Here is a 24,305-nt window from a genome sequence, read left to right on the forward strand (position 1 = left end):
GGGGGCGTCAACTGCCCGCTTACTACCTTGTGCGGCCAGGCCCAGTGTCCTGGCCGCGACCTTTATTAAACTGACCAGAGACCTATAGCTATAGGTAGTGGGTCTCCGGTCTCAGTGTGGGCACACCAGCCTGCTTACTACTATCTGCTGCAGCCAATGTCCTGGCCGCGTTCTTACAGGCTGGCCGGAGACTTGCAGCTGCAGGCAGCGGGTCTCCGGTCCCAGGCCTACTCCTATCCTTTTCAGCCAGGCACAGTGTCCTGGCCGTGTTCTTTATGGGCTGACCGGAGACCTACAGCTGCAGGCAGCGGGTCTCCGGTCCCACGTGGCCGACTGCCCTCAGTGCTCCGTATGCGGCCGGGCGCTTCCCCGGTGGGGGAGGAACCAGCCACGTCTTCCACCCAGTTCCCCAGTCCACTTCCTGCGGCTGTCGCCCCTTCTCGGCGGGCTGCGCTGTCTTTTAAAATTCACTCAGACCGTTTAGTGGTGTTTGGCGCCCTCTTGTGACCATCAATTGTATTACGCCCTGGATTTTTCATTACTTCTTGAGCTCTCTCTTGTGGCAACCAAACGCTATTACAGCCTTGGCCTGTCACATCTGTTTTTATCAGTTTAATATCTGCAGGGTCCCTTTTCTAGGGACTGAATCGGGGGCCCGCTTTATTCCTTCAGTCACCCTGTACAGTGGCCTGCCTTAGACTATTTACATTGTCAGTTGAGGTATCCCTCTGGCGTATCTATTTTCTGCAGGATTCTCACTCTGTCAGGGAACATATGTGCACCGACGTGGCTGGCTACTGCCAGGGATTTCGCGATCCCTTGGAAACTGTTGGGGGCATATTCAGTGTCTACCATGCCATGTCGTGCCCACAGCCGAATTCCAGTCCCTCCCTACCGAGGCAAGACACTGTCCGGGTGCCCTTGCAAGAGTTTTTTTTTTTGCACTCCTGGCGGACGCTAAGGACGCTCTGTCAGGTCCGCCAGTCACCCATCATGGGGATGTTCTGGCGTGTCATACAATATGATTCCCTCCTCTACATGCTGCCGTGGCTAGGGCTCTGGATCCCCCCGTCTAGTGCGAGGTCTCTCTGGAAGTATCCCTGCGTGGGCATGGATTGGTCCTGATGTCGATATGCCCGACAGTAGTCTAGCCTGTCACTCATCTCTCAGCTGCCGTGTTCGCTGCTGGCATTCCGGTACCCCTCTGCTGATGCAAGGAGTCAGACGGAGTGACCCGTTGTCTACTATGGACCCATACCAGTAAGCCAGACAGTGGTCTGCATGGTTTCCTCCACCGCCTGCCACTCATCACACAGCTGATGTATCTGTGGCTGTAGTTCCGGTACCCCACTGCTGTGCATGGTGGCCGAAGGAGTGACCCATTGGATGCTATGGACCTATACCAGTAAGCCATACACTGGTCTGCGTGGTCTCTTCAGCTGCCTGTCACTCATCACTCAGCTGATGAATCTGAGGCTGGAGTGACAGTACTCCACTGCTGTGAAGGTATACAAAGACGTGTCCTATGGACTCTAGATGTTGTACAGGGATGCATTCTGCGGATCCTCAGCTTCCCCTGATCTCCCAAGGTGGCGGGGATACTACCTAAGGCTCCTTGGCCTCCCCTCCCTCCCACATGCGGCAGTGGGGCACAGTGATAGTCTATCTGGCTGTCCCCTTTTATCCAGTGCCTGGAAGTGTACTTGTTCAGCCAGACTGTTGTCTGCACAGTCTCAATCGCTGTTGTTCACTTATCTCTGGGCTGCCACAGGCTTGGTCAGGTCTCCCGTACCTCTCTGCTGGTATAAGGACTCTGGATGGAGAGTCCCTGCAGGTACTCGGGACTGATGACAGTCAGACAGACTTTTGTCTGCTGGGTCTCTTACACCGCCAGGTCGTTGGTTAGTTCAGTCGTACTCCAAAACCTCACTTTCTGTAGGCCCCCCCTACAGGCCCCGAGTGTCCCTGAGCATTCAGGAATCCTATACCAGTCAGCCCAATGGTTGTCTGCATGGTCTACTACAACGTTGGGTACACTACCATACACTTCCCACGCCGTGGACTGTAGTTCAGGTTATCCACTGCCAAGGTGTAGTTACGAGTTACTATCATAGTATGCTGTGGCGTTTCTTGTTCTTTGGGCCTTAGTGATGGTTGTGGTCTCGGGCAGGCTAGCTCTCCTGCCCCGACTTCTCCGTCGTCCTGTTTGTGAGGCGGTCTTTCTGTACCGCACTTCTTCTTGTCTAGATGTAGAAGTTTGTCACCCGGAGCGTTTTGCGGGCGTTTGGTTTACTTAATCTACAGGTGTACGTCTTCCCGGCGACTCGGCAACCTCCATTTCCCATGTTGGCTGCTTCAGTATTCCGGGATGTTCCTTTTGGGCGTTTATTTTTACATGTATGTCTTCCAGGTGAACCGGGTACCTCCAGTTCCCATGTCGGATGCTCCGCTGTTCCGGGATGCCCCCTTTTCAGGGCATTCCGCTCCATTTTGGCTTTATTCCTTCCATCTCCTCCTTCGTGGGTCAATGTACTCCCGGGGCGGTGGGTGTTCCGGTCATCCGAATTACTCTATTCAAGCTTATTTTGCCTCCCAGGTGCTCACGGTGGGCCCCTGGGACAAGCTTTTTGGTATGCAGATGTTCTGGTCTTCGATTTTATGCATCAGGCCTTTCCACAGCCAGTCTCCATCCTTCTTTCTTTTTTCCAGTGTTTTTCTGGTCTCCACCTTCCATACTCTCCTTCTGCTCAGGCGTGCGTTGCTCTCCCTGGCGTTTTTTTTCTGCCATGTTCTCTTGACTTGGTTGATGCTGCATGGGGTTCTCTTGTTTGTGCCCTTTAACATTTTTGTTTCTCAGCCAGGTTAGCCATCTGTCTGGTTCGGTGTTCCTTGGAGTTGATGCCTACCTCCTCCCGAAATGGTTCCGGCCCTTTTGGCTTCCTAGACGACCTTTTCTTGTCTCTCTTTATGGACCGTAGCTTTGGAATCTCTACATAGGACAATCTCTTCCTTGGCGTCCTAGTCCTTTTCCATGGACTGGAGTTCTTCACGGAGCTCAGTTTGTGGGCCTCGGTTGTCTCTGCCCTGGATCTCGTCCGCAGGCCTTACGGTCGAGTGGGTTCGGTCCCTGGACTGATTCCCCTTTTGCTATTGGCTGTTTTTCCCTCCATAGGGGACTGTTTTGGTACATCCCATCAGTATAGGTGTCCCCAATGAAGAGCGACCGAGAAAAGGAGATTTTGTGTGTACTCATCGTAAAATCTTTCTCGTAGCCTTCATTGGGGGACACTGCACCCACCCATTTCTTCTTTCTTGGTCCGGATTCTCTCTTCCGTTTTTTATCCGGGATTCCTTTCTGGGGTCCTTCAGACATATTTCTTTGTTGGCTTCTCCTGCTTGGTGACAAAACTGATTACATCACTTCCAGCGGGCGGGAATATCCTGCCAGGGAGGAGCCAAATTTTTTTTCCTAGTGTCAGCGCCTCCTAGTGACAAGAGCATATACCCATCAGTATAGGTGCCCCCCCCCCCCCCAATGAAGGCTACAAGAAAGAGATTTTACGGCGAGTACAAAAAAAAAAAATCTCCTTTTCTCCTACAATTGCATGCTATTGTGTTCTATTCTATGCTATTGTATTCTATGTTTGTAGCCCTGCTCTTTATTAACTTAGTGCCTTGTGCCACCAGGGCATTCTGCAGCCATCCCTCAGGTAGTTACAACTGTAATTCTACACAGTTCCTGAATATCCCCTTCATTCTATATTGCTGTATATTTGGAAGTTATTTCATAATTTTAAATCAATAAAGTCAAAACAATTTAAGCCATACATATGTTTACACGTGAAGTAAGGTTTTCTTTCCTTCTGGTAGCATTCAGTGCCAATGGGAAAGATGTGATTGTGGACTTCCCTCAGCAGTCACACTGGACAGGACTTTTGTCTGAAATGGAGTTGGTTCCAAGCATTCACCCGGGAGTGACGTATGTATCTTCTCTGCTGTCTTCTTTTAATTCTGTGTAAAAGATCAAAGCTGTCTTTGTATGGATTTGTTGTCCACTAAATGAAAGATGAAATCCTTTAAAAGATTGCAATATGTTGTACTGCATTCCCAATTTCTCTTCCTGTGCTGTCTGCTTTCTGAAGCAGAGGAAGCTTGTAACATGCTTCTTTTCACAGGTTTTGTATGATAAAATATATTGCACTAGTCTAGAGGCGGTGACAGGGAGCAGACTCGCATTTCTGCTTCATGTCACAGCTGTTTTAAACAAAAAGACAACTATTACACGTTTTTTGCAACTTTTCTACAGTTTTATTGTTCCAATCTAAAGTAAATAATGTAGTAACTTTGAAAATAGCCTTGATTAAAACCATCCTACCAAGCTTTACTCAAAAATTTTAGGTGTGTGCCTGGGTTGCGTGATTCCGCAGGTGGTGGGCTTTGTTCCTGGTTAATAGGTCAGGGATAACACCCTACATACCATCTCTTTACTGGCATATTCTTAAAACAAACCTGATCGGAGGCCTTCCTCATCAAGAATTGCTCCCTTCAGGGATGATCTCCTTTGTTGTACATGGTTATTATGGAAAACCCCTGGCAGTCCATCTTTGCAAATATCTGGTTGCTAAAGGGGTTGGAAGTTGGGCGGGACCACCGCAAGCTACATGGATGACCTCTTACTTTACATGACTTCACCTTATACCCTAATTAGATTTTTTTCACCAGTCTAAGCAACTTTAAGGTTAACCCTACTAAAACAGAAGTTTAAACATCTCTCTCCCCCTGATGTTCTCAACTTTGTTAGAATCTTCCCTTTCAGTGGAAATATGATTCAATCATCAGTTTTGGCATTCAGATCTCTCTTAAAGTGCATCAATTATTCCAGGTCAAATAGGCATTTGTTGGGGTTTGGCCGCATGAGTACTCTCAAAATGGATGCTCTTTCGAGATTTCTAAATGTCGTTCAAACTGTGCCAATAAGTGTCACTTTGCAGAGCGCATTCACACAGTCAATATTTGGTAAAACCACCTTTTGCTTGGTGCAAGTCTTTCGGGGTAAGTCTCTACCCGCTTTGCACATCTAGAGAAGGAAATGGTTTCCTATCCTTCTTGGCAGGTAAGCTTTAAGGGGTTATTCACCTGAAGTGATTTTAGTAGTACATACCTGCCTGAACTGGGTGTTTCCTGTTGAATTTCGTTCTCTAAACTACACACCCCATAGTGCCATAGTTTAAGTATGAGGTCACTTTCCTCCCTCCCACACATCAGCCACCTCACCCATTTAAACACACCTGTGATCCCTTCAATGCAATACACCAGTGTTTTTTAATCAGGGTGCCTACAGCTGTTGCAAAATGATCTCTGTCCCACCCAGCAGTTGCTCCACCCATTGAAGCAGGACAGACTCCCTCTGATCACTTGACTAGTGATATCCGGTCTCGACGCACTGCAACCTGGGAAATCCCAAGACATGAGTAATTTTGTATGTTGTTTAAAATAAATATTGGGGTGAAAATCACAGAAGAATTGTGAGAAAACCGTCACACACAGGTACAGACACAATATTATGACCTACACTAACTTTACATCCCCTGTAGCATAGGCAAATAAAAAAAAAATCCTGGAATATCCCTTTAAACTCCATTAGAATGGATAGAGAAAGTCTGTGAACAATTTTCAAGTATGGTCATAGGTCTGGGCTTTGACTCTGCCATTCTAGACATTAACATGCTTTGATCTAAACCATTCCTTTTTGTAGTTCTGGCTGTATGTCATTGTCTTGCTAGAAGATAAACTTCCATCCCAGTCTCAAATATTTGGCAGACTGCTTTAGATTATCTTCAAGGATTGTCCTGTATTTGTCTCTATCATCTTTTCAAAAATACTGAACAGTTTCCCTGTACCTGCTAAAGAGGAGCATTCCCATAGCATGATTCTACCCACCACTATGTTCCACTGTGGAGATTTGTGTGCGGGGTGATGGGCTACTGTTTCTGTCACACACTGCGTTTTTTACAGAGGCCTAAAAGTTTAAAAGGTTATTCTGGGATCTAAGCTTTTATCTTTCACATCTTTGCTTTGTCTCCGACATTGCTTATGGCAAACTCCAAACAGAGGAGCGGGTTGCGTGGCGAGGGGCAGCGCGGTGGGTGGCGGGGTTCAGGGGGGGTGCGGGAGGGGTTCGGGTTGCGCCGTGGCCATGGAAGGGTATTGTTTTTAATACAGGGTGCCTCCAGTTTTTTCCCCACTATAACTCCCAGCATGCCCTGACAGCCAATAGCTGTCGGGGCAAGCTGGGAGTTGTAGTGGTGAAACAGCGGGAAACACCCTGTGTAGATGAACTAAGGGTGAAAGTCAGCCCCAGCATATATTAGTGACCTCAGCCTGCTGGGGAAGTCTGCCTGGTAGTGAGCACACTACCAGGCAGACAAAACTGCATTTTTTATATAGTAAAAAAAAAAAAAAGGCAGGGAGGGGGTTTAGGGATAGATGGGAAATAGGCAGGGACAGAGGGGAAAAAAAGGGATGGTGGGAGCTACCCTTTAAGGACCCATCCCAATTTCATCTGAAGGAATCAAGGTTTTTTTTGCACATCTGACCACAGTCACTTTAAGCATAAATAACTCTGGGATGCTTTTACCTTTCATTCTGATTCTGAGACAGTTTTTTTAATGACATATTCTACTTTGTTAGTGGTAAATTTTCATCGATACTTGCATCATTTCTTGTTGAAACGTTCGAAAATTTGATGAAAAATTTGAAAATTTAGCATTTTATTTTTTTTTACTTTGAAACTCTCTGCTTATAAGGAAAATGGACATCCCATATGTCTATTTTTTGTTTGCATCAAAAAGTTGACATGTTTTTACTTTTGGAAGACATCAGAGAGCTTCAAAGTACAGCAACAATTTTCCAATTTTGCACAAGATTTTCAAAATCGGAATTTTTCAGGGGCCAGTTAAGTTTTGAAGTGGGCTTGAAGGGCCTTCATATTAGAAATACCCAATAAATGACCCCATTATAAAAACTGCACCCCCTCAAAGTATTCAAAAGGACATTCAGTAAGTGTGTTAACCCTTTAGGTGTTTCACAGGAATAGCCGCAAAGTGAAGGAGAAAATTCTAAATCTTTTTAGAAGGAGTAAAAGGAGAGAGATCGCCCTAAAATTTGTAACCTACGGTAATTTCTCTCTCATATGGATGTTAAATGCTCTAGAGGGCTCAGAAGTGAAGGAGCGACAATAGGATTTTGGAGTGAGTTTTTCTGAAATGATTTTTGGGGGGCATGTCACATTTAGGAAGCCCTTTATGGTGCCAGAACAGCAGCAGCAAAAAAAAATAAAAACACATGGCATACTATTTTGCGAAACTACACCCCTCAAGGAATGTAACAAGGGGTACAGTGAGCCTTAACACCCCACAGGTGTTTGACGACTTTTTGTTAAAGTTGGATGTTTAAATAATTTTTTTTTCACTAAAATGCTGGTTTTATAGAAGAAAATGCCCCCCAAAATAGGAGAAATGCCCCCCAAAATTGGTATCCCCATCCTTTGAGTATGTAAATACCCCATGTGTGGACGTCAAGTGCACTGCAGGCGCACTACAATGCGCCTGAAATGGTTTTTGGTGGGGCATGTCACATTTAGGAAGCCCCTATGGTGCCAGAACAGCAAAAAAAAGCCCCACATTGCACACTATTTGGGAAACATAACATGGGGTATAGTGAGCCTTAATACCCCACAGGTGTTAAACAAATTTCCTCTAAAGTTGGACGTGAAAATGAAAAATTAGATTTTTTTTTTCACTAAATTGCTGGGGTTACCTGAATTTTTTCATTTTCACAAGGGGTAATAGAAGAAATGGGGTTGCAAATTTTCGGAGGCTTTTTCTCCTGAGTATGGAAATACCCCATGTATGGACGGAAATTGCTCTGCTGGTGCACTACAAAGCGCAGAAGAGAAGGAGAACCATTGAGCTTTTGGAGAGAGAATTTGCTTGGAATAGAAGTCGGGGGCCATGTGCGTTTACAAAGCTCCCCGTGGTGCCAGAACAGTGGACCCCCCCACACACATATGTGACCCATTTTGGAAACTACACCCCTCACAGAATTTAATAAGGGGTGTAGTGAGCATTTACACCCCACTGGCATTTGACAGATCTTTGGAACAGTGGGCTGTGCAAATTAAAAAAATATATTTTTCATTTTCACGGACCACTGTTCCAAAAATCTGTCAGACACCTGTGGGGCGTAAATGCTCACTGTACCCCTTATAAAATTCTGTGAAGGGTGTCGTTTTCAAAATGTGGTCACGTGGGGGTGGGGGCGTCCACTGTTCTGGCACCATGGGGGCTTTGTAAACACACATGGCCTTCAATTTCGGACACATTCTCTCTCAAAATCCCAATGGCGCTCCTTCTCTTCTAAGCATTGTAGTTCGCCTGCAGAGCACTTCACATCCACATATAGGGTATTTCCATACTCGGAAGAAATGGGGCAACAAATTTTGTGGGGCTTTTCCCCCCACCAGCATTTTAGTATTTTATTTTTTTTCATTTTCACATCCAATTATAACGAAAATTCCTCAAACACCTGTGGGGTGTTAAGGCTCACTACCCCTTGTTACATTCTGTGAGGGGTGTAGTTTCCAAAATGGGGTTACATGTGGGTATTTATTGTTTTGCGTTTGTCAGAGCCGCTGTAAAATCAGCCACCCCTGTGCAAATCGCCAATCTAGACCGCAAATGTACATGGTGCGCTCTCACTTCTGAGCTATGTTGTGCGCCCGCAGAGCACTTTGCGTCCACATATGGGGTATTTCCGTGCCCAGTACAAATTGCATTACAAATTTTGGGGGTCTTTTTTTCCCTTTTACCGCTTTTGAAAATTAAAAGTATGGGTCAACACCAGCATGTTAGTGTAAAAAAAATATATTTTTTACACTAACAGGCTGGTGTAGCCCCCAACTTTACCTTTTCATAAGGGGTAAAAGTAGAAAAAGCCCCCCAAAATTTGTAACACTATCTCCCGAGTACAGAAATACTCCATATGTGGCACTAAACTGTTGTCTTGAAATACGACAAGGCTCCAAAGCGAGAGAGCGCCATGCGCATTTGAGGCCTAAATTGGGCATTTGGATCCGCCACCAAAATACCCAATGGCAGTGTTTACCAGACGTTGTCTCCAGCTGTTGCAAAACTCCCATCATACCTTGACAGTCAGTGGCTGTCCGGCAATACTGGGAGTTGTTGATTTTTCAACAGCTGGAGGCTCCGTTTTGGAAACTGTGCCATATGAGACTTTTTTTTTTTTATTATTTGGTGGGGCAGGTGGTAACTGTGTAGGGGTATGTGTATATGTAGTGTTTTTACTTTTTTATTTTGTGTAGTGTAGTATTTTTAGAGTACATTCACAATGGTGGGGGTTCAGAGAGTTTCCCGCTGGGAGTTAGAGCTGCGACAGAAAATTTGCCACGGGAAACTCAATGTAAAACCCTGCCCATGTGAATGTTCCCTGTACAAACAGCTGTTGCAAAAGTACAACTCTCAGCATGCCCTTTGGCTGTCCGTGCATGCTGGGAGTTGCAGTTATGCAACAGCTGGAGGCACACTGGTTGCAAAACACAGTTTGTTACTTAACTCAGTGTTTCGCAACCAGTGAAGCCCTCCGTTGTTACAAAACTACAGCTCTCAGCATGCATTGACAGCCGAAAGTTATGCTGAGCGCTGTAGTTATGCAACACTACTACATCGCCCAGCATGCCCTGTTTGTGCATAGAAAAAAAAGCGCCTCCAGCTGTTGCATAACTACAACTCCCAGCATGCCCTTTAGCAACAACAGGAGGCGAACAACTCGCCTCTTGCTGTATCCTGCCACCACCACAAGGACGCTGCCGCCGCCTGGGGACCTCCGACTCCAGGGACCCTCCACGTCGATGCCAGGGACCCCCGCCTGCACCGATGGACAGATCCTCCAGACCAATTAACCACACGATTGTGTGGTGGCCTTGCCACCTCACTCCTGCTGGTAAAGGGTGATCACCTTTTTTTTTTTTTTTTTTTTTTTTTTTTTTTTAACGGGTCACCAGAGACTCGATAGCCGCTAATCGCCAGTCTGAATTGACCAGCGATTAGCATCGATCACCAACATTAGGACCCCCCTCCCAGGGGTTTGCAGGGTGTACCTGCTGAACGATTTCAGCAGACAACCCGGTCCGGTACCCACTAGGTGCTTAAGGGGTTGAAATAAATGTACTATTTTGTTTGTACGTTACTATCTTATCTTCTGGATGAATACGCTTTTTCACTGAACAACCCCTCTATCAATTGTGCCACCTAATCGTCATTAAAGGAGTACTCCGCCCCTAGACATCTTATCCCCTGTCCCCAGCGGTGGCACCCCCGCCATCTCTCCTGCAGCATCCCCGTTTCTTAGCTGCATAGAGCGAGAATCATTTTAGAGGATCGCTCTGTGGCTGATGATGGGCGATGCAGAGGACGGAGTATCGTGACATCACCACTCCGCCTCCTCGTGATGTCACGCGCCTTCCGCTCAATGCAAGCCTAGGGGAGGGGTAGTGACTGCCACCAAGCCCCCTTCTATAGACTCACATTGAGTGTGACATAACGAGGGTGCGGAACCGTGACATCACGAAACTCCGTCCCCTGCATCGCCCATCATCAGCCACAGAGGGATCCTCGAGAATGAGTCTCACGTTGTGCAGCTGAGAAACAAGGATGCTGCAGGAGCGATCGTGGGGGTCCCCATTGGCGGGACCCCCGCGATCAGACATCTTATCCCCTATCCTTTGGATAGGGGATAAGATGTCTAAGGGTGGAGTACCCCTTTAATGGGACACAAGAAATGAAATCCCCAATTTTAAAGGCGTAATCCATGATTAACTTATTTTTTTATTAAGGCTTCTTTCATGCTGGCATTAGTGCCTGGTAGTGTGACGGCCATTAGAAGATAGCGGGAGATAGCGTCTTTTTCTCCTACTGTCTTCTGGCGGAATAACGGCCGCAAAAACGGACATCAGAGAAGCCCATTCAAGTCAATGGGATCCTCTGTGCCAGTTAATCCTCCCGTTGGGCTCCGTCACACTAATGGTCATTAAAGGAAAAAATATATACCCTTAACGGCCATATGTGGCAGAGCCCAGCGGCAGTGTGAAAGTAGCCTTAAACCGTCCTGCTCAGAATGCTGTCATTTGCTTTTGAGCAGATTAAAAGCAGCCTTGACCAGAAGGGAGGCCCCTAGTGGACAGATTTATAAGTCCATGAAAGTGACATAAACATTTTTTTTTACAGGGAGTAAATTAGAAATCTTATCATATTCAGAAAAAGTATTTTAATGACAGTGCCCATTTAATTATTGGTTCTTAATGAATAGTTTTTTTTAGTTACACTGCCATCTGGTGTTCATTTTCAATATTGTCTTTATTTAAACAATGTTTCTTTAGCACTTATCACATCATTTGTCATATAATTCATCTTATAACTATTGTATATATTTTTTTGCATATTTCACTGTTTGTAATTTATGTTTGCAAAGACACATCTATATTTTCTGTTACAAACTTTTTAAGAAATGTTTTAATCTCTAGGATTGTCACCTGTTCATAAGTTTTGACAGCGATCCTTTCATTTTTCTTTTTACATAAACATTGTACGACATTGTAGAATCATTGTACTGCAACCTAATTTATCCACCTTGGCACAGGGGTGTTATACAATGCAGTGATGTTATAAAATACAAACTGTTACTAAATAATAGTGGACTGATTTATTTTTCTTTTATCTTAATTTTTTTTTGTCACCAGTTGTGATGGATGTCAGATGTTTCCTATTCATGGGCCTCGATTTAAATGCCGAAATTGTGAGGACTTTGATTTCTGCGAGACCTGCTTCAAGAACCGAAAGCATAACACAAGGCATACGTTTGGCAGAATAAATGAGCCAGGTACTAGCCAATTGTTGCTAGGAGTCGACTTGTAAACATTATATTTAACAACATTATTATAATTTTTATTATTATTTTTCTTTCCTACAACAGGTCAGTCTCCAGTGTTCTGTGGGCGCTCTGGCAAGCAGTTGAAACGGCGGCACAGTGGCCAGAGGGGCATGCTGCTGGATGATTGGTCAAGAATTGTAAAGAATTTGAATGTCTCCTCCTCTGCAAACCAAGCGTCACGTCTTATTGATGGTAGCGATCAGTGCTGGCAATCTTCTGGTTCACAGGGCAAGGCAAGTAGCATTACCATATTTCTATAATTCACATAATTTACTGAATATTTTAGTTAATGTAAAGGCCATTTTTTTTTATATACTATCATTTGTATATGTCTACCATCCCCCCCATTTCCCTAGGTGTCCCCTTCCCTTCTATGGTAGGATTTCCCTTTATTTTATCAGTTCTAGGCCCACCTTCCCTTGATTTAGGTTCCCTTTATGTCCGTCCCAATCTCCCATAGTGTCCCTGGTCCTGTCCTTATGGCACTGCTCCCGCCCATTTTCTCTGCCTTGGTTTTGCTGTGGCCTCCCTTTGCTTGGCCTTCCCATGTGGTTCCTGGCGGGTCCAAAGTGGGTTGCACTCCTTCCGGTCCTCTGTCCAGTGGCCTCCGCTCAGCTACTTCCTGCTGGGAGGTTCTTTTCTCTGGCCCCGTTTTGCGGCTTGGACTGTCCTCTGTGAGATTGCAGTGCTCTCTATTTAACTGTCTTAACTATTGTTAATCAATGTTAAGGTAGGGTCACACGGGTCGCATCCGCAGCTGCTTCATGCTGCGGATGCACCGACAGCAGTCATAGAGCAACTGCAGAGCAAGCTCCCGGCTGAGGCCAGAAGCTCGCTCTGCAGTCCCTCTTTTGACTTCTGTTGACACATCCACAGGCTGCTGATGCCCCTTTGTGACATTGCACTTACTCAAATTACCCATCTCCAGTGTATCCTAAATGTGTCAGGCAGGCTCATTGGGTGGAATTCATCAATAATGGTTGTCCTGTGTCTTTTTTTACCCCTCTTTTTTTATTTATTTTTTTTTGCTTAATTTTTGGTTGTCATGGTTCAAATTCATCATAAGGTGTACGCTCTTTGATGAATATGGTTTCATGTTGTATAATGCGTTCACCAATATCTTTTGTCAGTGTTTTTATTTATTTTTTTACTTGTATTTTGTCTTTATTAACTTATGCAACAGCTGGAGGCACATTGGTTGCAAAACACTGAGAGTTTGTTACTCAACTCAGGGTTTCGCAACCAGTGTGCCTCTAGCTGTTGCAAAACTAGAACTCCCAGCATGTACTTTCTCTCAGTGCATTCTCGGAGTTGTATTTTTGCAACAGCTGGAGGCACACTGGTTGGGAAACACCTGAGTTAGGTAACAAACTCTGTGATATACAACCAGTGTGCCTTCAGCTGTTGCAAAAATACAACTCCCAGCTTGCATTGACAGCCCAAGGACATGCTGAGAGTTGTAGTTTTGCAACAGCTGAAGGCACACTGCTACAACTCCCAGCATGCCCTTCGGCTGTCCGTGCATGCTGGGAGTTGTAGTTATGCAACAGCTGGTGGCACACATTTTCATAGAAAAAATGTGCCTCCAGCTGTTGCATAACTACAACCCCCAGCATACACAAACTACCAAAGGGCATGGAGGGAGTTGGAGTTAACACTCCAGCTGTTGTAAAACTACAACTCCCAGCATGCTCTTTGGCTGTGGATGCCACACAAGCCTCCACTTTTGCTATATCCTGCCACATGCACCGCCGCTGCTCCTGCCGCGGCCACTGCTCCTGTCCGCAGCCACCCCTGCTACTGAGGGGATCCCCGTCGGGCCAGGCAAAGGTAGGAGACACCTGCCGGCCTTGATTGCCACCCAGCAGGGTAGTGATTGGTTGGTCGTTCCGAACAATCACCCGTGCCACCTCACTCCTGCTGGGTAAGGGTGAATGGGGCTGTCTCGGACAGCCCCATTCACCATTTTTTTCCTGGGTCACCGGAGTCCCCATTGACACGGAATAGCCGCATGTCGCCGGTCTGAATGTGACCGGCAGTTTACGGCGATCGCAGACATGGGGGAGTTTGCACGGGGGGCCTGCTGAATTTCAGCAGGCATCCCGGTCCGGTCCCCGCCCAGCGACTGGAATTCCCACAGGCATACAGGTACACCCCTGGGTCCTTAAGTGGTTGAAAGTTTAAATGGGAGAAGGGGGGAAATAAAAAAAATTATTTGGCAAGGGGTTAAATCATTTTAATATAATTTTTTTAAATTTCTTTAAAAATAGAGGACTATTACATGCAATTCTTTGGTTGCATGCACTGTTCAATGCTATGCCATAACATAGCATTGAACAGTGTTATCGGCCCTCTGCTGCTCCAGCCTGAATCTCAGGCATGGAGCAGTAGATCGCCGATCAGACGCAGAGGAGGAAGATAGGGACCCTCCTCACGTGTCCTAAGCTGATCGAGACACCGTGTTTTGTATGCGGTGGTCCCGATCAGCACTGCATTTTAGACCCGATCAATTTGGATCCCCGCATCTAAAGGTTAAGAACGGGCATCACCGTGAACTGTGATGTCCGGTATTAGCCACGGGTCCCGGCAATAACTAGTTGCCGGGACCGACCCGCTATGACGTGGAGTTATCGCGTGACCCCGCGTTATAGCATGTGAGTGGGCGCAGGGTGTACAGGTACTCCCCGCGTCCTTAGGTCGAGGTAATGACCGGTATTCTGATTGTGCAGGGATGCCCAGCATTCTGATTCGGCGGGGATGCCCGGTATTCTGATAAAAGCATAAACAATTTGGCACACAGAATAGTCGCACGCGATATATTGCGACAAAAGATGCAACAGATATATTTTTAAAAAGAGGGTAAATGGCTTGATAACCCCCCCCCCCCCCCCATTGTGTCCAACTGCCATATCATTGTCTGTCTGTACTACTGTTACCCGCCAATATCTTACTACTGTTACCCGCCAATCTCTCTTAAAAATACAGCCCCTCCTTACATTTCCTCCCTTATGTCCGTCCACTACCCTATCCATGGTCTCCATTTTGCAAGTGATCAAACACTAACATCAACCATAATCTGAACCTCCAGAGGTCTCGCTCCTATTTTTTTAATTGATAATTCCTGTGTCAGTATTTTTTTGTTTAGACATGTAACTTCTGTATTGTTAAGTTCTGCACATTTTGTTTACTTTACTTAAAGATTCATTTTCCCCAAAACTTTCACCTTTTTTGACTTCCATTAGTCCCTTCTGCCCCTACAGCACTGGATCAGGTTGGAGATCTTTCCAGATGTGTTGGTGCACAGACTGATGATGATTGTGGACCCTGCAGACAGTAGCTATATGCCTTCTCTGGTTGTGGTATCAGGTAAACAGTCTAAATTTGAATTAAATTTGGTAATGATTTCTAGGTAAGATGGACAATAAAAAAGGCTATTTTTAACAATGTTAGGTGGCAATTCCTTAAATAACCTGATCGAGTTGAAAACAATCAACATAAATCCGACAGACATGAGTGTATTGCTCCTCAGTGACTGTACAGAGGTAAGAGGCCATGACTACTTATTTGATCTAATGTGAAGTTCTATTTATAGATTGTGTACTCATGTGGTATGTATGTTTTTATAAAGTATCACAGATATATTGAAATTGCCATAAAACAATGTCGGAGTTCGGGCATCGATTGTAAGATACATGAATTGAGTATCATAGGGCAAATCCGGGCAGATGATGAAGACCTGGCAACTGTGCCATTCCTTGCTTCAGATAATGAGGAGGAAGATGATGATAAAGCCACTACTGGCAGGTGTGTGACTTGTAGTTCTGTCTGTTTTTGAAACTATATTGCATGTGTTAGGGCTACACTGTGACTTTTAGTTGAGCTACAGGTTAATTTTAACTATATTATGTTACAGCTGACTGCATACAACTGAGTGGAAACTGTAGCTGTGTAGTTTAGTAGCTATAATCCACTAGTAGCACCACAAAAAGTTGTGTTTTAACCCTAGCCTCAGACAACTACACATAATATTTTAGTGAATAACTGTGACCTCCCAAAAATAATTGAGGCAGAACTGACAGCAACCAAAGTGTCACATCGACAACATATCCTAGTGATCTGCATACAGTGGCCCAGATTTGCTTAAACCTCTAATTCTTGTGTAAACCTAAACTAGATAGTATTTGAATGTGCCAGATTTATCACCTACTATTTAGACCTACTTTTAGTTGGCTAAACCTCTTGGGGACGCAGGGCGTACCTGTACGTCCTGCTCCCACAATATAACGCAGGGTCACCGTGTCCTATTGGGTTGGTTCCGGCGGTTAACTGCAGCTGGGACCTAGGTCTAATAGCGCGCATCACTGATCGCGGTGACGCGTGCTATTAACTCTTTAGACGCGGCGATCAAAGTTGATCGTCGCGTCTAAAATGTTAAAAAAAAAAAAACATGGCAGCTCAGTTGGGCTGATCGAGAACATCGCAGTGAAGTGTCCCGATCAGCTAGGATAGCTGCATGTAGTTATGATTTTTTTTCAGAAGTAATACAAAACATAACCTATATAAGTAGGGTATTATTTTCATCATATGGACTTACAGAATAAAAAGAAGGTGTAATTTTACCGAAAAATGTACTGCATAGAAACAAGCCCCCAAAAATTACAAAATGGCATTTTCCCTTCAATTTCGTCGCACAATGATTTTTAATTTTTTTTTGCCGTAGATTTTTGGGTAAAATTACTGACGTCATCACAAAGTAGAATTGGTGGAGAAAAAAATAAGCCATCATAGGAGTCTGTAGGTACAAATTTGAAAGGGTTATGATTTTTAAAAAGTGAGGAGGAAAAAACGAAAGTGCAAAAACTGAAAAACCCGGAGTCCCCAAGGGGTTAAACCGCATAAGAACTTTGCGGCAGGATTCTGGCACATTTTTGGCATGCAGTGTTGCATCTAGTGCCACTCCAATTTTATTTTAATTTTTTTAACTAAAATCATTTTGGAGTTGTTGTAGTAAGGTAAATATTGATAGCACTGTTGCCGATAGTGTTATGTAAATAGCACAATCATAAAAATATTGATGTTTTCTGTGTTTAGCTAATATGTTTTTTCCAGCTTTGTTAGAAAAAAGGCAGCTGCTTTAGAATCCGCAGCAACAATCAGAACAAAAGTGTTTGTGTGGGGCCTGAACGACAAAGATCAGCTGGGAGGATTGAAAGGATCTAAGGTAAACTTGGTATTTGGTATTAACTTATAACCTCCTGATCCTGCATGGTCCACTGCATACAACTTGTCTTCAAAAGAAACAAAAAAAAAAGCCTTAATACAATTTTTTCAGTTAAGGAAAGCAAAAAAAAAGCTTTGGGCCTTAAGGGTGCGTTCCCAAAGGGCGTATATGCAGCGTATTTGACGTTGCGCGAAATTTACGGCAGCAGCGGGAAATACGCTGCGTATTCCTTGCTCACTATACACACAGGGCTTTTCCGGCGGCAGCCCTATGCGTGTAGTGAGTTTTGGAGGCGGAGCCGCGCGTCACAGACACGCCGACACACGGCCCCGCCTCTAAAACTCACTGCACACATAGGGCTCCTGCCGGAAAGCCCTGTGTGTATAGTGGGCAAGGAGTACGCAGCGTATTTCCAGCTGCTGCCATAAATTTTGCGCAGCGTCAAATACGCTGCGTATACGCCCTGTGGGAATGTACCCTTAAAGGTGTAAGGGGGGAAAAATAAGCCTCAAATCAAAATTTGAATGGTTGTGAAGGGTTAAAAGAACAGAACAAGATGTGTAACCAAAACCTGCAAAAACAGCTTCTTATCTCATTTACCAAAATAATTCTGATGTGCATTTTCAGCACTTTCTATCAAGACTTATTTAAATAATGCTATAGTCACTTTTGTCAACAGACTTTAAAATTTATTTAGCACATTCATATGTACGGTGAGTTTCACATGGTTGGGGTTGTCGGTGACTGGTTAAGTTCTCCCACTGCAGTTTACGTTTGTTACATAAAATGGCCTCTTTTTTTTATTCTTGTCTGAGCATGCTCAGTTGCCATAACAGATGTAAAATCACTCAGATGGAGGTTACTTTTGCCACCATAGACTTAAATGTTAGATTTATGAAAGACATCATGATGTCCATTATTTCTGACAGAAAAAATGCTGGGCACGCCCTATTTTTTTCCCTGTCAAAATAATGGACATAAAGCTCAATTGATGCTAGCAGAGACTAAAAATTGCCCATTAAAAGGCAATAGAACATAAATGAAAAACACTGGTGTGAACCCAGCCTAAGGGGAGTTGTGTTTCTTTCATACATTATAAATAGTTGATTTTTTTTTTCTCTGTTTATTATTAAGTCTGTCTTGGTACTAACTGAATACAATACTTTTTTCTGCAGATTAAAGTTCCATCATTTTCTGAAACATTATCTGCTCTCAATGTTGTGCAAGTTGCTGGTGGATCCAAAAGTCTTTTTGCAGGTACTTAAAATACTCCTCTTTACTTCTGTAAACAAACGGTTATGTCATGCTGTGAATACTGTACTGGCATTTCTGTAGTCATACCATGTTAAAATCGTGTCTTAAAGGGTTATCATAAAAAAAAAAAAATTAACAATAAAAAAAAAAAACTTTTAATATATTGCTCAAATATGGTAAAAGTTTTGGTCACACGCAGTCTCGCTCATGAGACCTGCTGCAATTGCTAGTTAAAAGCTGGGGAAGTTTGCAGCAGTGCACGTCTCACTTCCCAGCTGTCAATTACATCAGACCTTTTCACTAGAAGTCTATGCATCGAAAAGGTCTGATTGGCCAGCCAGGGAGTGGAGGGCAATGCTGCAAACTTTCCCGGCTTTATGACTAGCAATTGCAGCCGGTCTCAGGTGTCCGGGGAAATTTTAGTATTTTTTTTATTCAAGTGATTAGGAATGCTTTGAATCTGTCATATATGTAACTGTAACATGAAATGTGATAAGATATGTTTACTACTTATTGGTTATCTCAATCCCTATGCCAGTGACTGCTGAGGGGAAAGTATATGCATGTGGTGAAGCTACAAATGGAAGATTGGGTTTAGGCATTTCCAGCGGCACGGTACCTATACCTCGACAGATGACAGCCCTCAGCAACTATGTGGTGAAGAAAGTTGCTGTTCATTCAGGTTTGTAATTTGCTGTTTATATTATGAATACATTAATACATATGTGCATTACTGGTTTTTAATATCAAATGAAATTACTCTGTTTAGGTGGGAGACATGCAATGGCCTTAACTGTGGATGGTAAAATATTCTCCTGGGGAGAGGGAGATGATGGCAAGCTTGGACATTTCAGCAGGATGTGAGTAGTATATCTTACAAAGACTGTGTGTCTTTTTAAATATCATACAGTTGTTTATTATTTGTTCTTGTTTTTTTTTTTTTTTTTTTAAATTTATGAAGACTTGGTTAAAGAACCTTATGCTTCATGAACAAATCAAGTTTTACCATTTACAGACAACCTTTTTCATGTTTATTTAGGAACTGTGATAAACCAAGATTAATAGAAGCTCTCAAGAGCAAACGAATCCGAGACATCGCCTGTGGCAGTTCTCATAGCGCTGCTATTACATCTAGTGGGGAACTATACACGTGGGGTTTGGGCGAATATGGGCGACTGGGGCATGGTGACAATACAACTCAGCTAAAACCTAAAATGGTAAGACTACAGATCTTTATCTACATTATCTACTTTTCTTTTATACATAATTGCAGCAATATTATGTTCATTATGTCATCATTTTTGCATGTTAACTACAATGTGTTTCATATGTATAGTGTCCCTCTGAATCTTTACTCCCCCCCCCCCCCCTCTTTTTTTTTTTCCTTAATTGCTTTAGTTTGCCTTATACTTCTTACCATTTTTCAGGTTAAGGTGCTCCTGGGCCATAGAGTCATACAGGTTGCATGTGGCAGTAGAGATGCACAGACACTGGCTCTAACAGATGAAGGTATGTTCATATTTTGAATATATTGGTGTAGGGCAGCACACGAGTCTTGGTGCTGGGCTCGTGGATTAAGTTAATCCAATGTACAAAGAGAAATCCCGACACAAGATTTTATTTTTTTTGCATTGCTTGTTAGTTTATTCATAACGTGTCAAGTTGCAATATTATGTTTCAACATATTATGCATCTCCGTTGTATGGAAGGTAACATTTCATACAGCCAAACTTCTAAAAGTAGTGCTGACTAAAATGTTGTGAACATGAGGCTGAAGAGGCGTCAGTCGGTTCAAGGGTTGGGGTGGTGAGTGGGTTGTGTTGTTTAAGCCTAAGGCAGCATAACGGTGGGGAAAAAAAAATCATATCATCTGGCTCCAGAAAGTTAAACAGACTTGTAAATTACTTCTTTAGAAAAATCTTAATCCTTCCAGTACTTATCAGCTGCTGTATCCTACAGTTGTTCTTTCTCAGTCGCCACATTGGGGGACACAGAGACCATGAAGTGACTGACGGGGTGCCCCTGTGTGGGCAATGGACTCTCTGCAAACTCCTCATGGGTGGTCGTTGTCTTCTCCAATGCCCATGGAGGATGTGCCATCTGCTGCAGCTGCTATTCTGGTACTCCACTGTGTGTGTGTGTGAGAGAGTAGTCTGCTGTACAATGGAGGTTGGGTCATCTGCCGCAGCTGCTGTTCGGGTACTCCCACTCTGAGTGTGAGGAGTCCATTGCCCACACAGGGGCACCCCGTCAGTCGCTTCATGGTCTCTATTTCCCACAATGAGGCTACGAGAAAGAGATTTTACGGTGAGTACAAAAAAAAAAATCTTTTTCTGTCTGACCACAGTGCTCTCTGCTTACACCTCTGTCTGTGCCAGGAATTGTCCAGAGTAGATGCAAATCCCCATAGTAAACCTCTTCTACTCCGGACAGTTTCTGGAGTGGACAGAGGTGTCAGCAGAGAGCACTGTGGTCAGACTGAAAAGAGTAACTCCACTTCCTCTGTAGTATACTTCAGCTGATAAGTACTGGAAGGATTAGGATTATTTAATAGAAGTAATTTACAAATCTATTTAACTTTCTGGCACCAGTTGATTTGGGGAAAAAAAAAGTTTTCCACCAGAGTACGCCTTTAACCCCTTAAGGACCAAGCCCATTTTGGTCTTAAGGACCAGACCAATTTTATTTTTGCATAAAATGTATGCGGCCAGGCACGCTGCCCTGGCCTCGTTTCCTTCTCATTCAGCCAGAGACTCATTACTGCTACCCCAGTTTCAGTCTCTGGAGCAGCGGGTCTCCGGTCCCATGCGGCCGTCCGCTTCTTCAGTGGGGGCGCAATAAACTGCTTACTACTCTTAGTTGCGGCAAGGAACGGTGTCCCGGCCACGTTCTTTATTAGAATCACCAGAGACCTACAGCTGCAGGCAGCGGGTCTCAGTCCCACGCGGCCGACCGTGTCCTCGTGGCGAGCACACAGCCCGCTTACTACTGTTATGTTGTGGCCAGGCGCAGTGTCCTGGCCGTGTTCTTTATTAGGCTGATCGAAGACAGACTGCTACAGGCATCGGGTCTCCGGTCCCATGTGGCCGACCTCGTTCTTAAGTGCGGGCACACCAGCCCGCTTACTGCTCTTTGCTGCGGCCAGGCTCAGTGTCCTGGCCGTGTCCCCTTATCTGCTGCGGAGACCCTCTGCAGCTGCCCCCCATGTTAGTTTTATTGGGACAGAGGGTCTCTGGTCCCACGCGGCCGGGCGCTTCCCCGGCGGAGGAAAAAGTGGCCGCATTATTCTACCTTCCCATCCGTGTACCTTTAACGACAGGCGATCGTGCGGCCAGCGCCTATTTCATGCGGCCAGGTGACTGAGTGGGTTGCTGCGTCCTGCTATACGTTCCTGCTATAAGTTTCACCAGCGCACCCTGCTTTTTCGGAGGGCTGCGCTTCCTCACAGTTTAAAGAAAATGCAATAATCAGACCATTTGGTGGCTTTTGGCGCCCTCTTGTGGCCATAAATTGTATGGCACCCTTGACTTTTCATTGCTTCTTGTGAGCTCCCACTTGTGGCGACCATTCGCTATTACAGCCTTGATCTGTCACATCTGTTCTTACCAGTTTAATATCTGCAGGGTCGCCTTATTTCCTTTAGTCACCCTGTACGGTGACCTGCTATGGCCTAATTACATTGTCAGTTGAGGTATGCCTCCAGCGTATCTATTTTCTGCAGGGTTCTCACTCTGTCAAGGTCTGTATGCGCACCGACGTGGCGGGTTAGTGCCAGGGATTCTCCATCCCTTAGAAACTATTGGGGATATATTCACTAACTGTTCTCCCCTACCACGCCCGTCATGCCCACGGCCGACTTCCACTCCCTCCCTACCAAGACGGACGCTGAGGTCACTCTCAGGTTCGCCGATCGTCCATCAAGGGGGGTGGTCTTTGCGGCTCATAAAATATGATTCCTCCTCCACAGCACTGTAGTCTTACCTGTCACTCAGGCACTGCTAGGCAAGGTGTCCACCGGAGTGACCCTTGTCTACTATGGACCCATACCAGTAAGCCAGATTGTGATCTGCGTGGTTTCCTCCGCCGCCTGTCACTCATCTCAAAGCTGATGTATCTGCGGTTGGAGTTCCGGTACCCCAGGGCTGTGCGAGATATCCAAAGTAGTGAACCGCCGTATACTATGGACCCATACCAGTAAGCCAGATTGTGGTCTGCGTGGTTTCTTCCGCAGCCTGTCACTCATCTCATGGCTGATGTATCTGCGGCTGGAGTTCCGGTACCCCACTGCTGCGCGAGGTATATGAAGAAGTGTCCCAGGGTGTCCTATGGACCTTATACAAGGTAACGGTGGATACAATCCTCGGCTACTCATCCTCCCCCGATCTCCCAGGGTGGCGGGGATACTATCCATGGCTCCTATCGCCTATCTGGCTGTCCCCTTTTAGCCAGCGCCTAGAGGTGTACTTATTCAGCCAGACTGTTGTCTACATGGTCGCTGTCGGTCTCCCATCTCTGGGCTGCCGCGGGCATGGTCAGATTTCCGGTACCTCACTGCTGGTGTAAGGAATCTGAATGAGGGTCCCTGCAGATCCTTGGGATTGATGCCAGTCGGCCAGTGTTTCATCTGCTGGGTCTCCTGTACGCCAGGTTGCCCGTTAGTTCGGCCACACTCCTGTACCTCACTCTCCGTGGGAGGGTTGTGAAGGTGTGACCATGAGTGTTCAGGAATCCTATACCAGTCAGCCGGATAGTAGTCTGCATGGTTTACTACTATGTCGGGTCAACTACCATACACTTCCCACACCGTGGACGGAAGTTAGGTAACTCACTACCAAGGTGTAGTTCCAAGTGAGTCTCCCCATGTTGCTCTATTGGCCCTATTCAATTAACCTCATACTGGCTCACAGGGTTCCCTCCTTTACCAGGTTTCTCTCTACATGCCGGCCGCTCTCTCGGCTGAAGGCTGGTAAGCCACTTTCTGTGAGTGGTTCTGAATGCAGGATCCGGTGTGGCCATGGTCCCTATGCCAGATAGCCAGACACTGTCTGCATGGTTTTCTGATCCGCCTGGTCACCTTCCCCATTGTTGTCATTCCTGCGGCTGCAGTCTGGTGACTCATTTTCCACATGAAGTTCCAACAGTGTGTCTCGGTGGGTTCGTTGGACCTTTTATACCTGTCTGTCATACTGTGTCTGCATGTTTACTTTCCCACGTACATCCTTCATATCTTACGTCTGCGACTGCAGTCCTGGTGTATGCACCATTAGGAGATGGGGTGTTGGGTGTTTCCGGCAGGTTCCATGGACTTTCACAGCAACAGCAGCACTCTCTGTTCCCTTTTCCTGGGGTGCAATGTTGGTCTGCTAGGGGCATGGTTGCAACACACCGTTGAGTGCTGTGCCGGTCTTCCAACCTGCCGAACTTTTGAATGGCTGCATTTTATTTTGCGTCTGCATCCTGGGTACCCCACTACTCCCGTGCGGTAGCCCTGTATGTTTCCTTACATATGTTGGGCCACTCTGCATGTGTAGAGTCCACCTTCCCTTCTTTTCAGCAGGGTGTGCCTCGGGCCCTCCTGTGATCTTGTTTCCACAGGTCTACGGAGGTTGAGCACCTCTGTTCTGGCCTGATGGGGCGACTCAGTCGGTTCAGCCCCCCCCCCCCCCCCCCCCCTTTCCCTCCAGATATCTGTCCTGGGTTCCTGTGCAGGGTGGTTGTCGCTGGCTCTGTTTCCTTAGACAACAACCAGGATTGGGCACCACGTTGGGGTGTTCCTCTCAACGCTTTTTTGCTGTGTGTGTGTGCTTCTTACTTGCATTTGCAG

The 24,305-nt window shown here is 45.4% G+C and overlaps 1 protein-coding gene across 8 annotated transcripts in view; it reads left to right on the plus strand.

Annotated features, from left to right (window-relative positions):
- HERC2 (HECT and RLD domain containing E3 ubiquitin protein ligase 2) overlaps window positions 1-24,305 on the plus strand; it is a 224,831-nt gene that overhangs the window by 127,931 nt on the left and 72,595 nt on the right. For 5 of the 8 annotated variants that reach the window (XM_056555877.1, XM_056555880.1, XM_056555881.1 and 2 more), the window contains exons 51-62: window positions 3,871-3,979; window positions 11,816-11,955; window positions 12,049-12,239; window positions 15,249-15,372; window positions 15,457-15,548; window positions 15,635-15,810; window positions 17,116-17,227; window positions 18,403-18,484; window positions 19,020-19,163; window positions 19,251-19,341; window positions 19,521-19,698; window positions 19,909-19,990. In XM_056555877.1, the coding sequence (XP_056411852.1) occupies window positions 3,871-3,979; window positions 11,816-11,955; window positions 12,049-12,239; window positions 15,249-15,372; window positions 15,457-15,548; window positions 15,635-15,810; window positions 17,116-17,227; window positions 18,403-18,484; window positions 19,020-19,163; window positions 19,251-19,341; window positions 19,521-19,698; window positions 19,909-19,990 (1,521 nt within the window). The remainder of the gene's footprint in view (window positions 1-3,870; window positions 3,980-11,815; window positions 11,956-12,048; window positions 12,240-15,248; window positions 15,373-15,456; window positions 15,549-15,634; window positions 15,811-17,115; window positions 17,228-18,402; window positions 18,485-19,019; window positions 19,164-19,250; window positions 19,342-19,520; window positions 19,699-19,908; window positions 19,991-24,305) is intronic. The other 3 variants (XM_056555882.1, XM_056555883.1, XM_056555885.1) reach the window with 1 other exon arrangement.

The sequence above is a fragment of the Hyla sarda genome, chromosome 2 (genome assembly GCF_029499605.1).
Source record: "Hyla sarda isolate aHylSar1 chromosome 2, aHylSar1.hap1, whole genome shotgun sequence".
Taxonomy (NCBI): Eukaryota; Metazoa; Chordata; class Amphibia; order Anura; family Hylidae; genus Hyla; species Hyla sarda.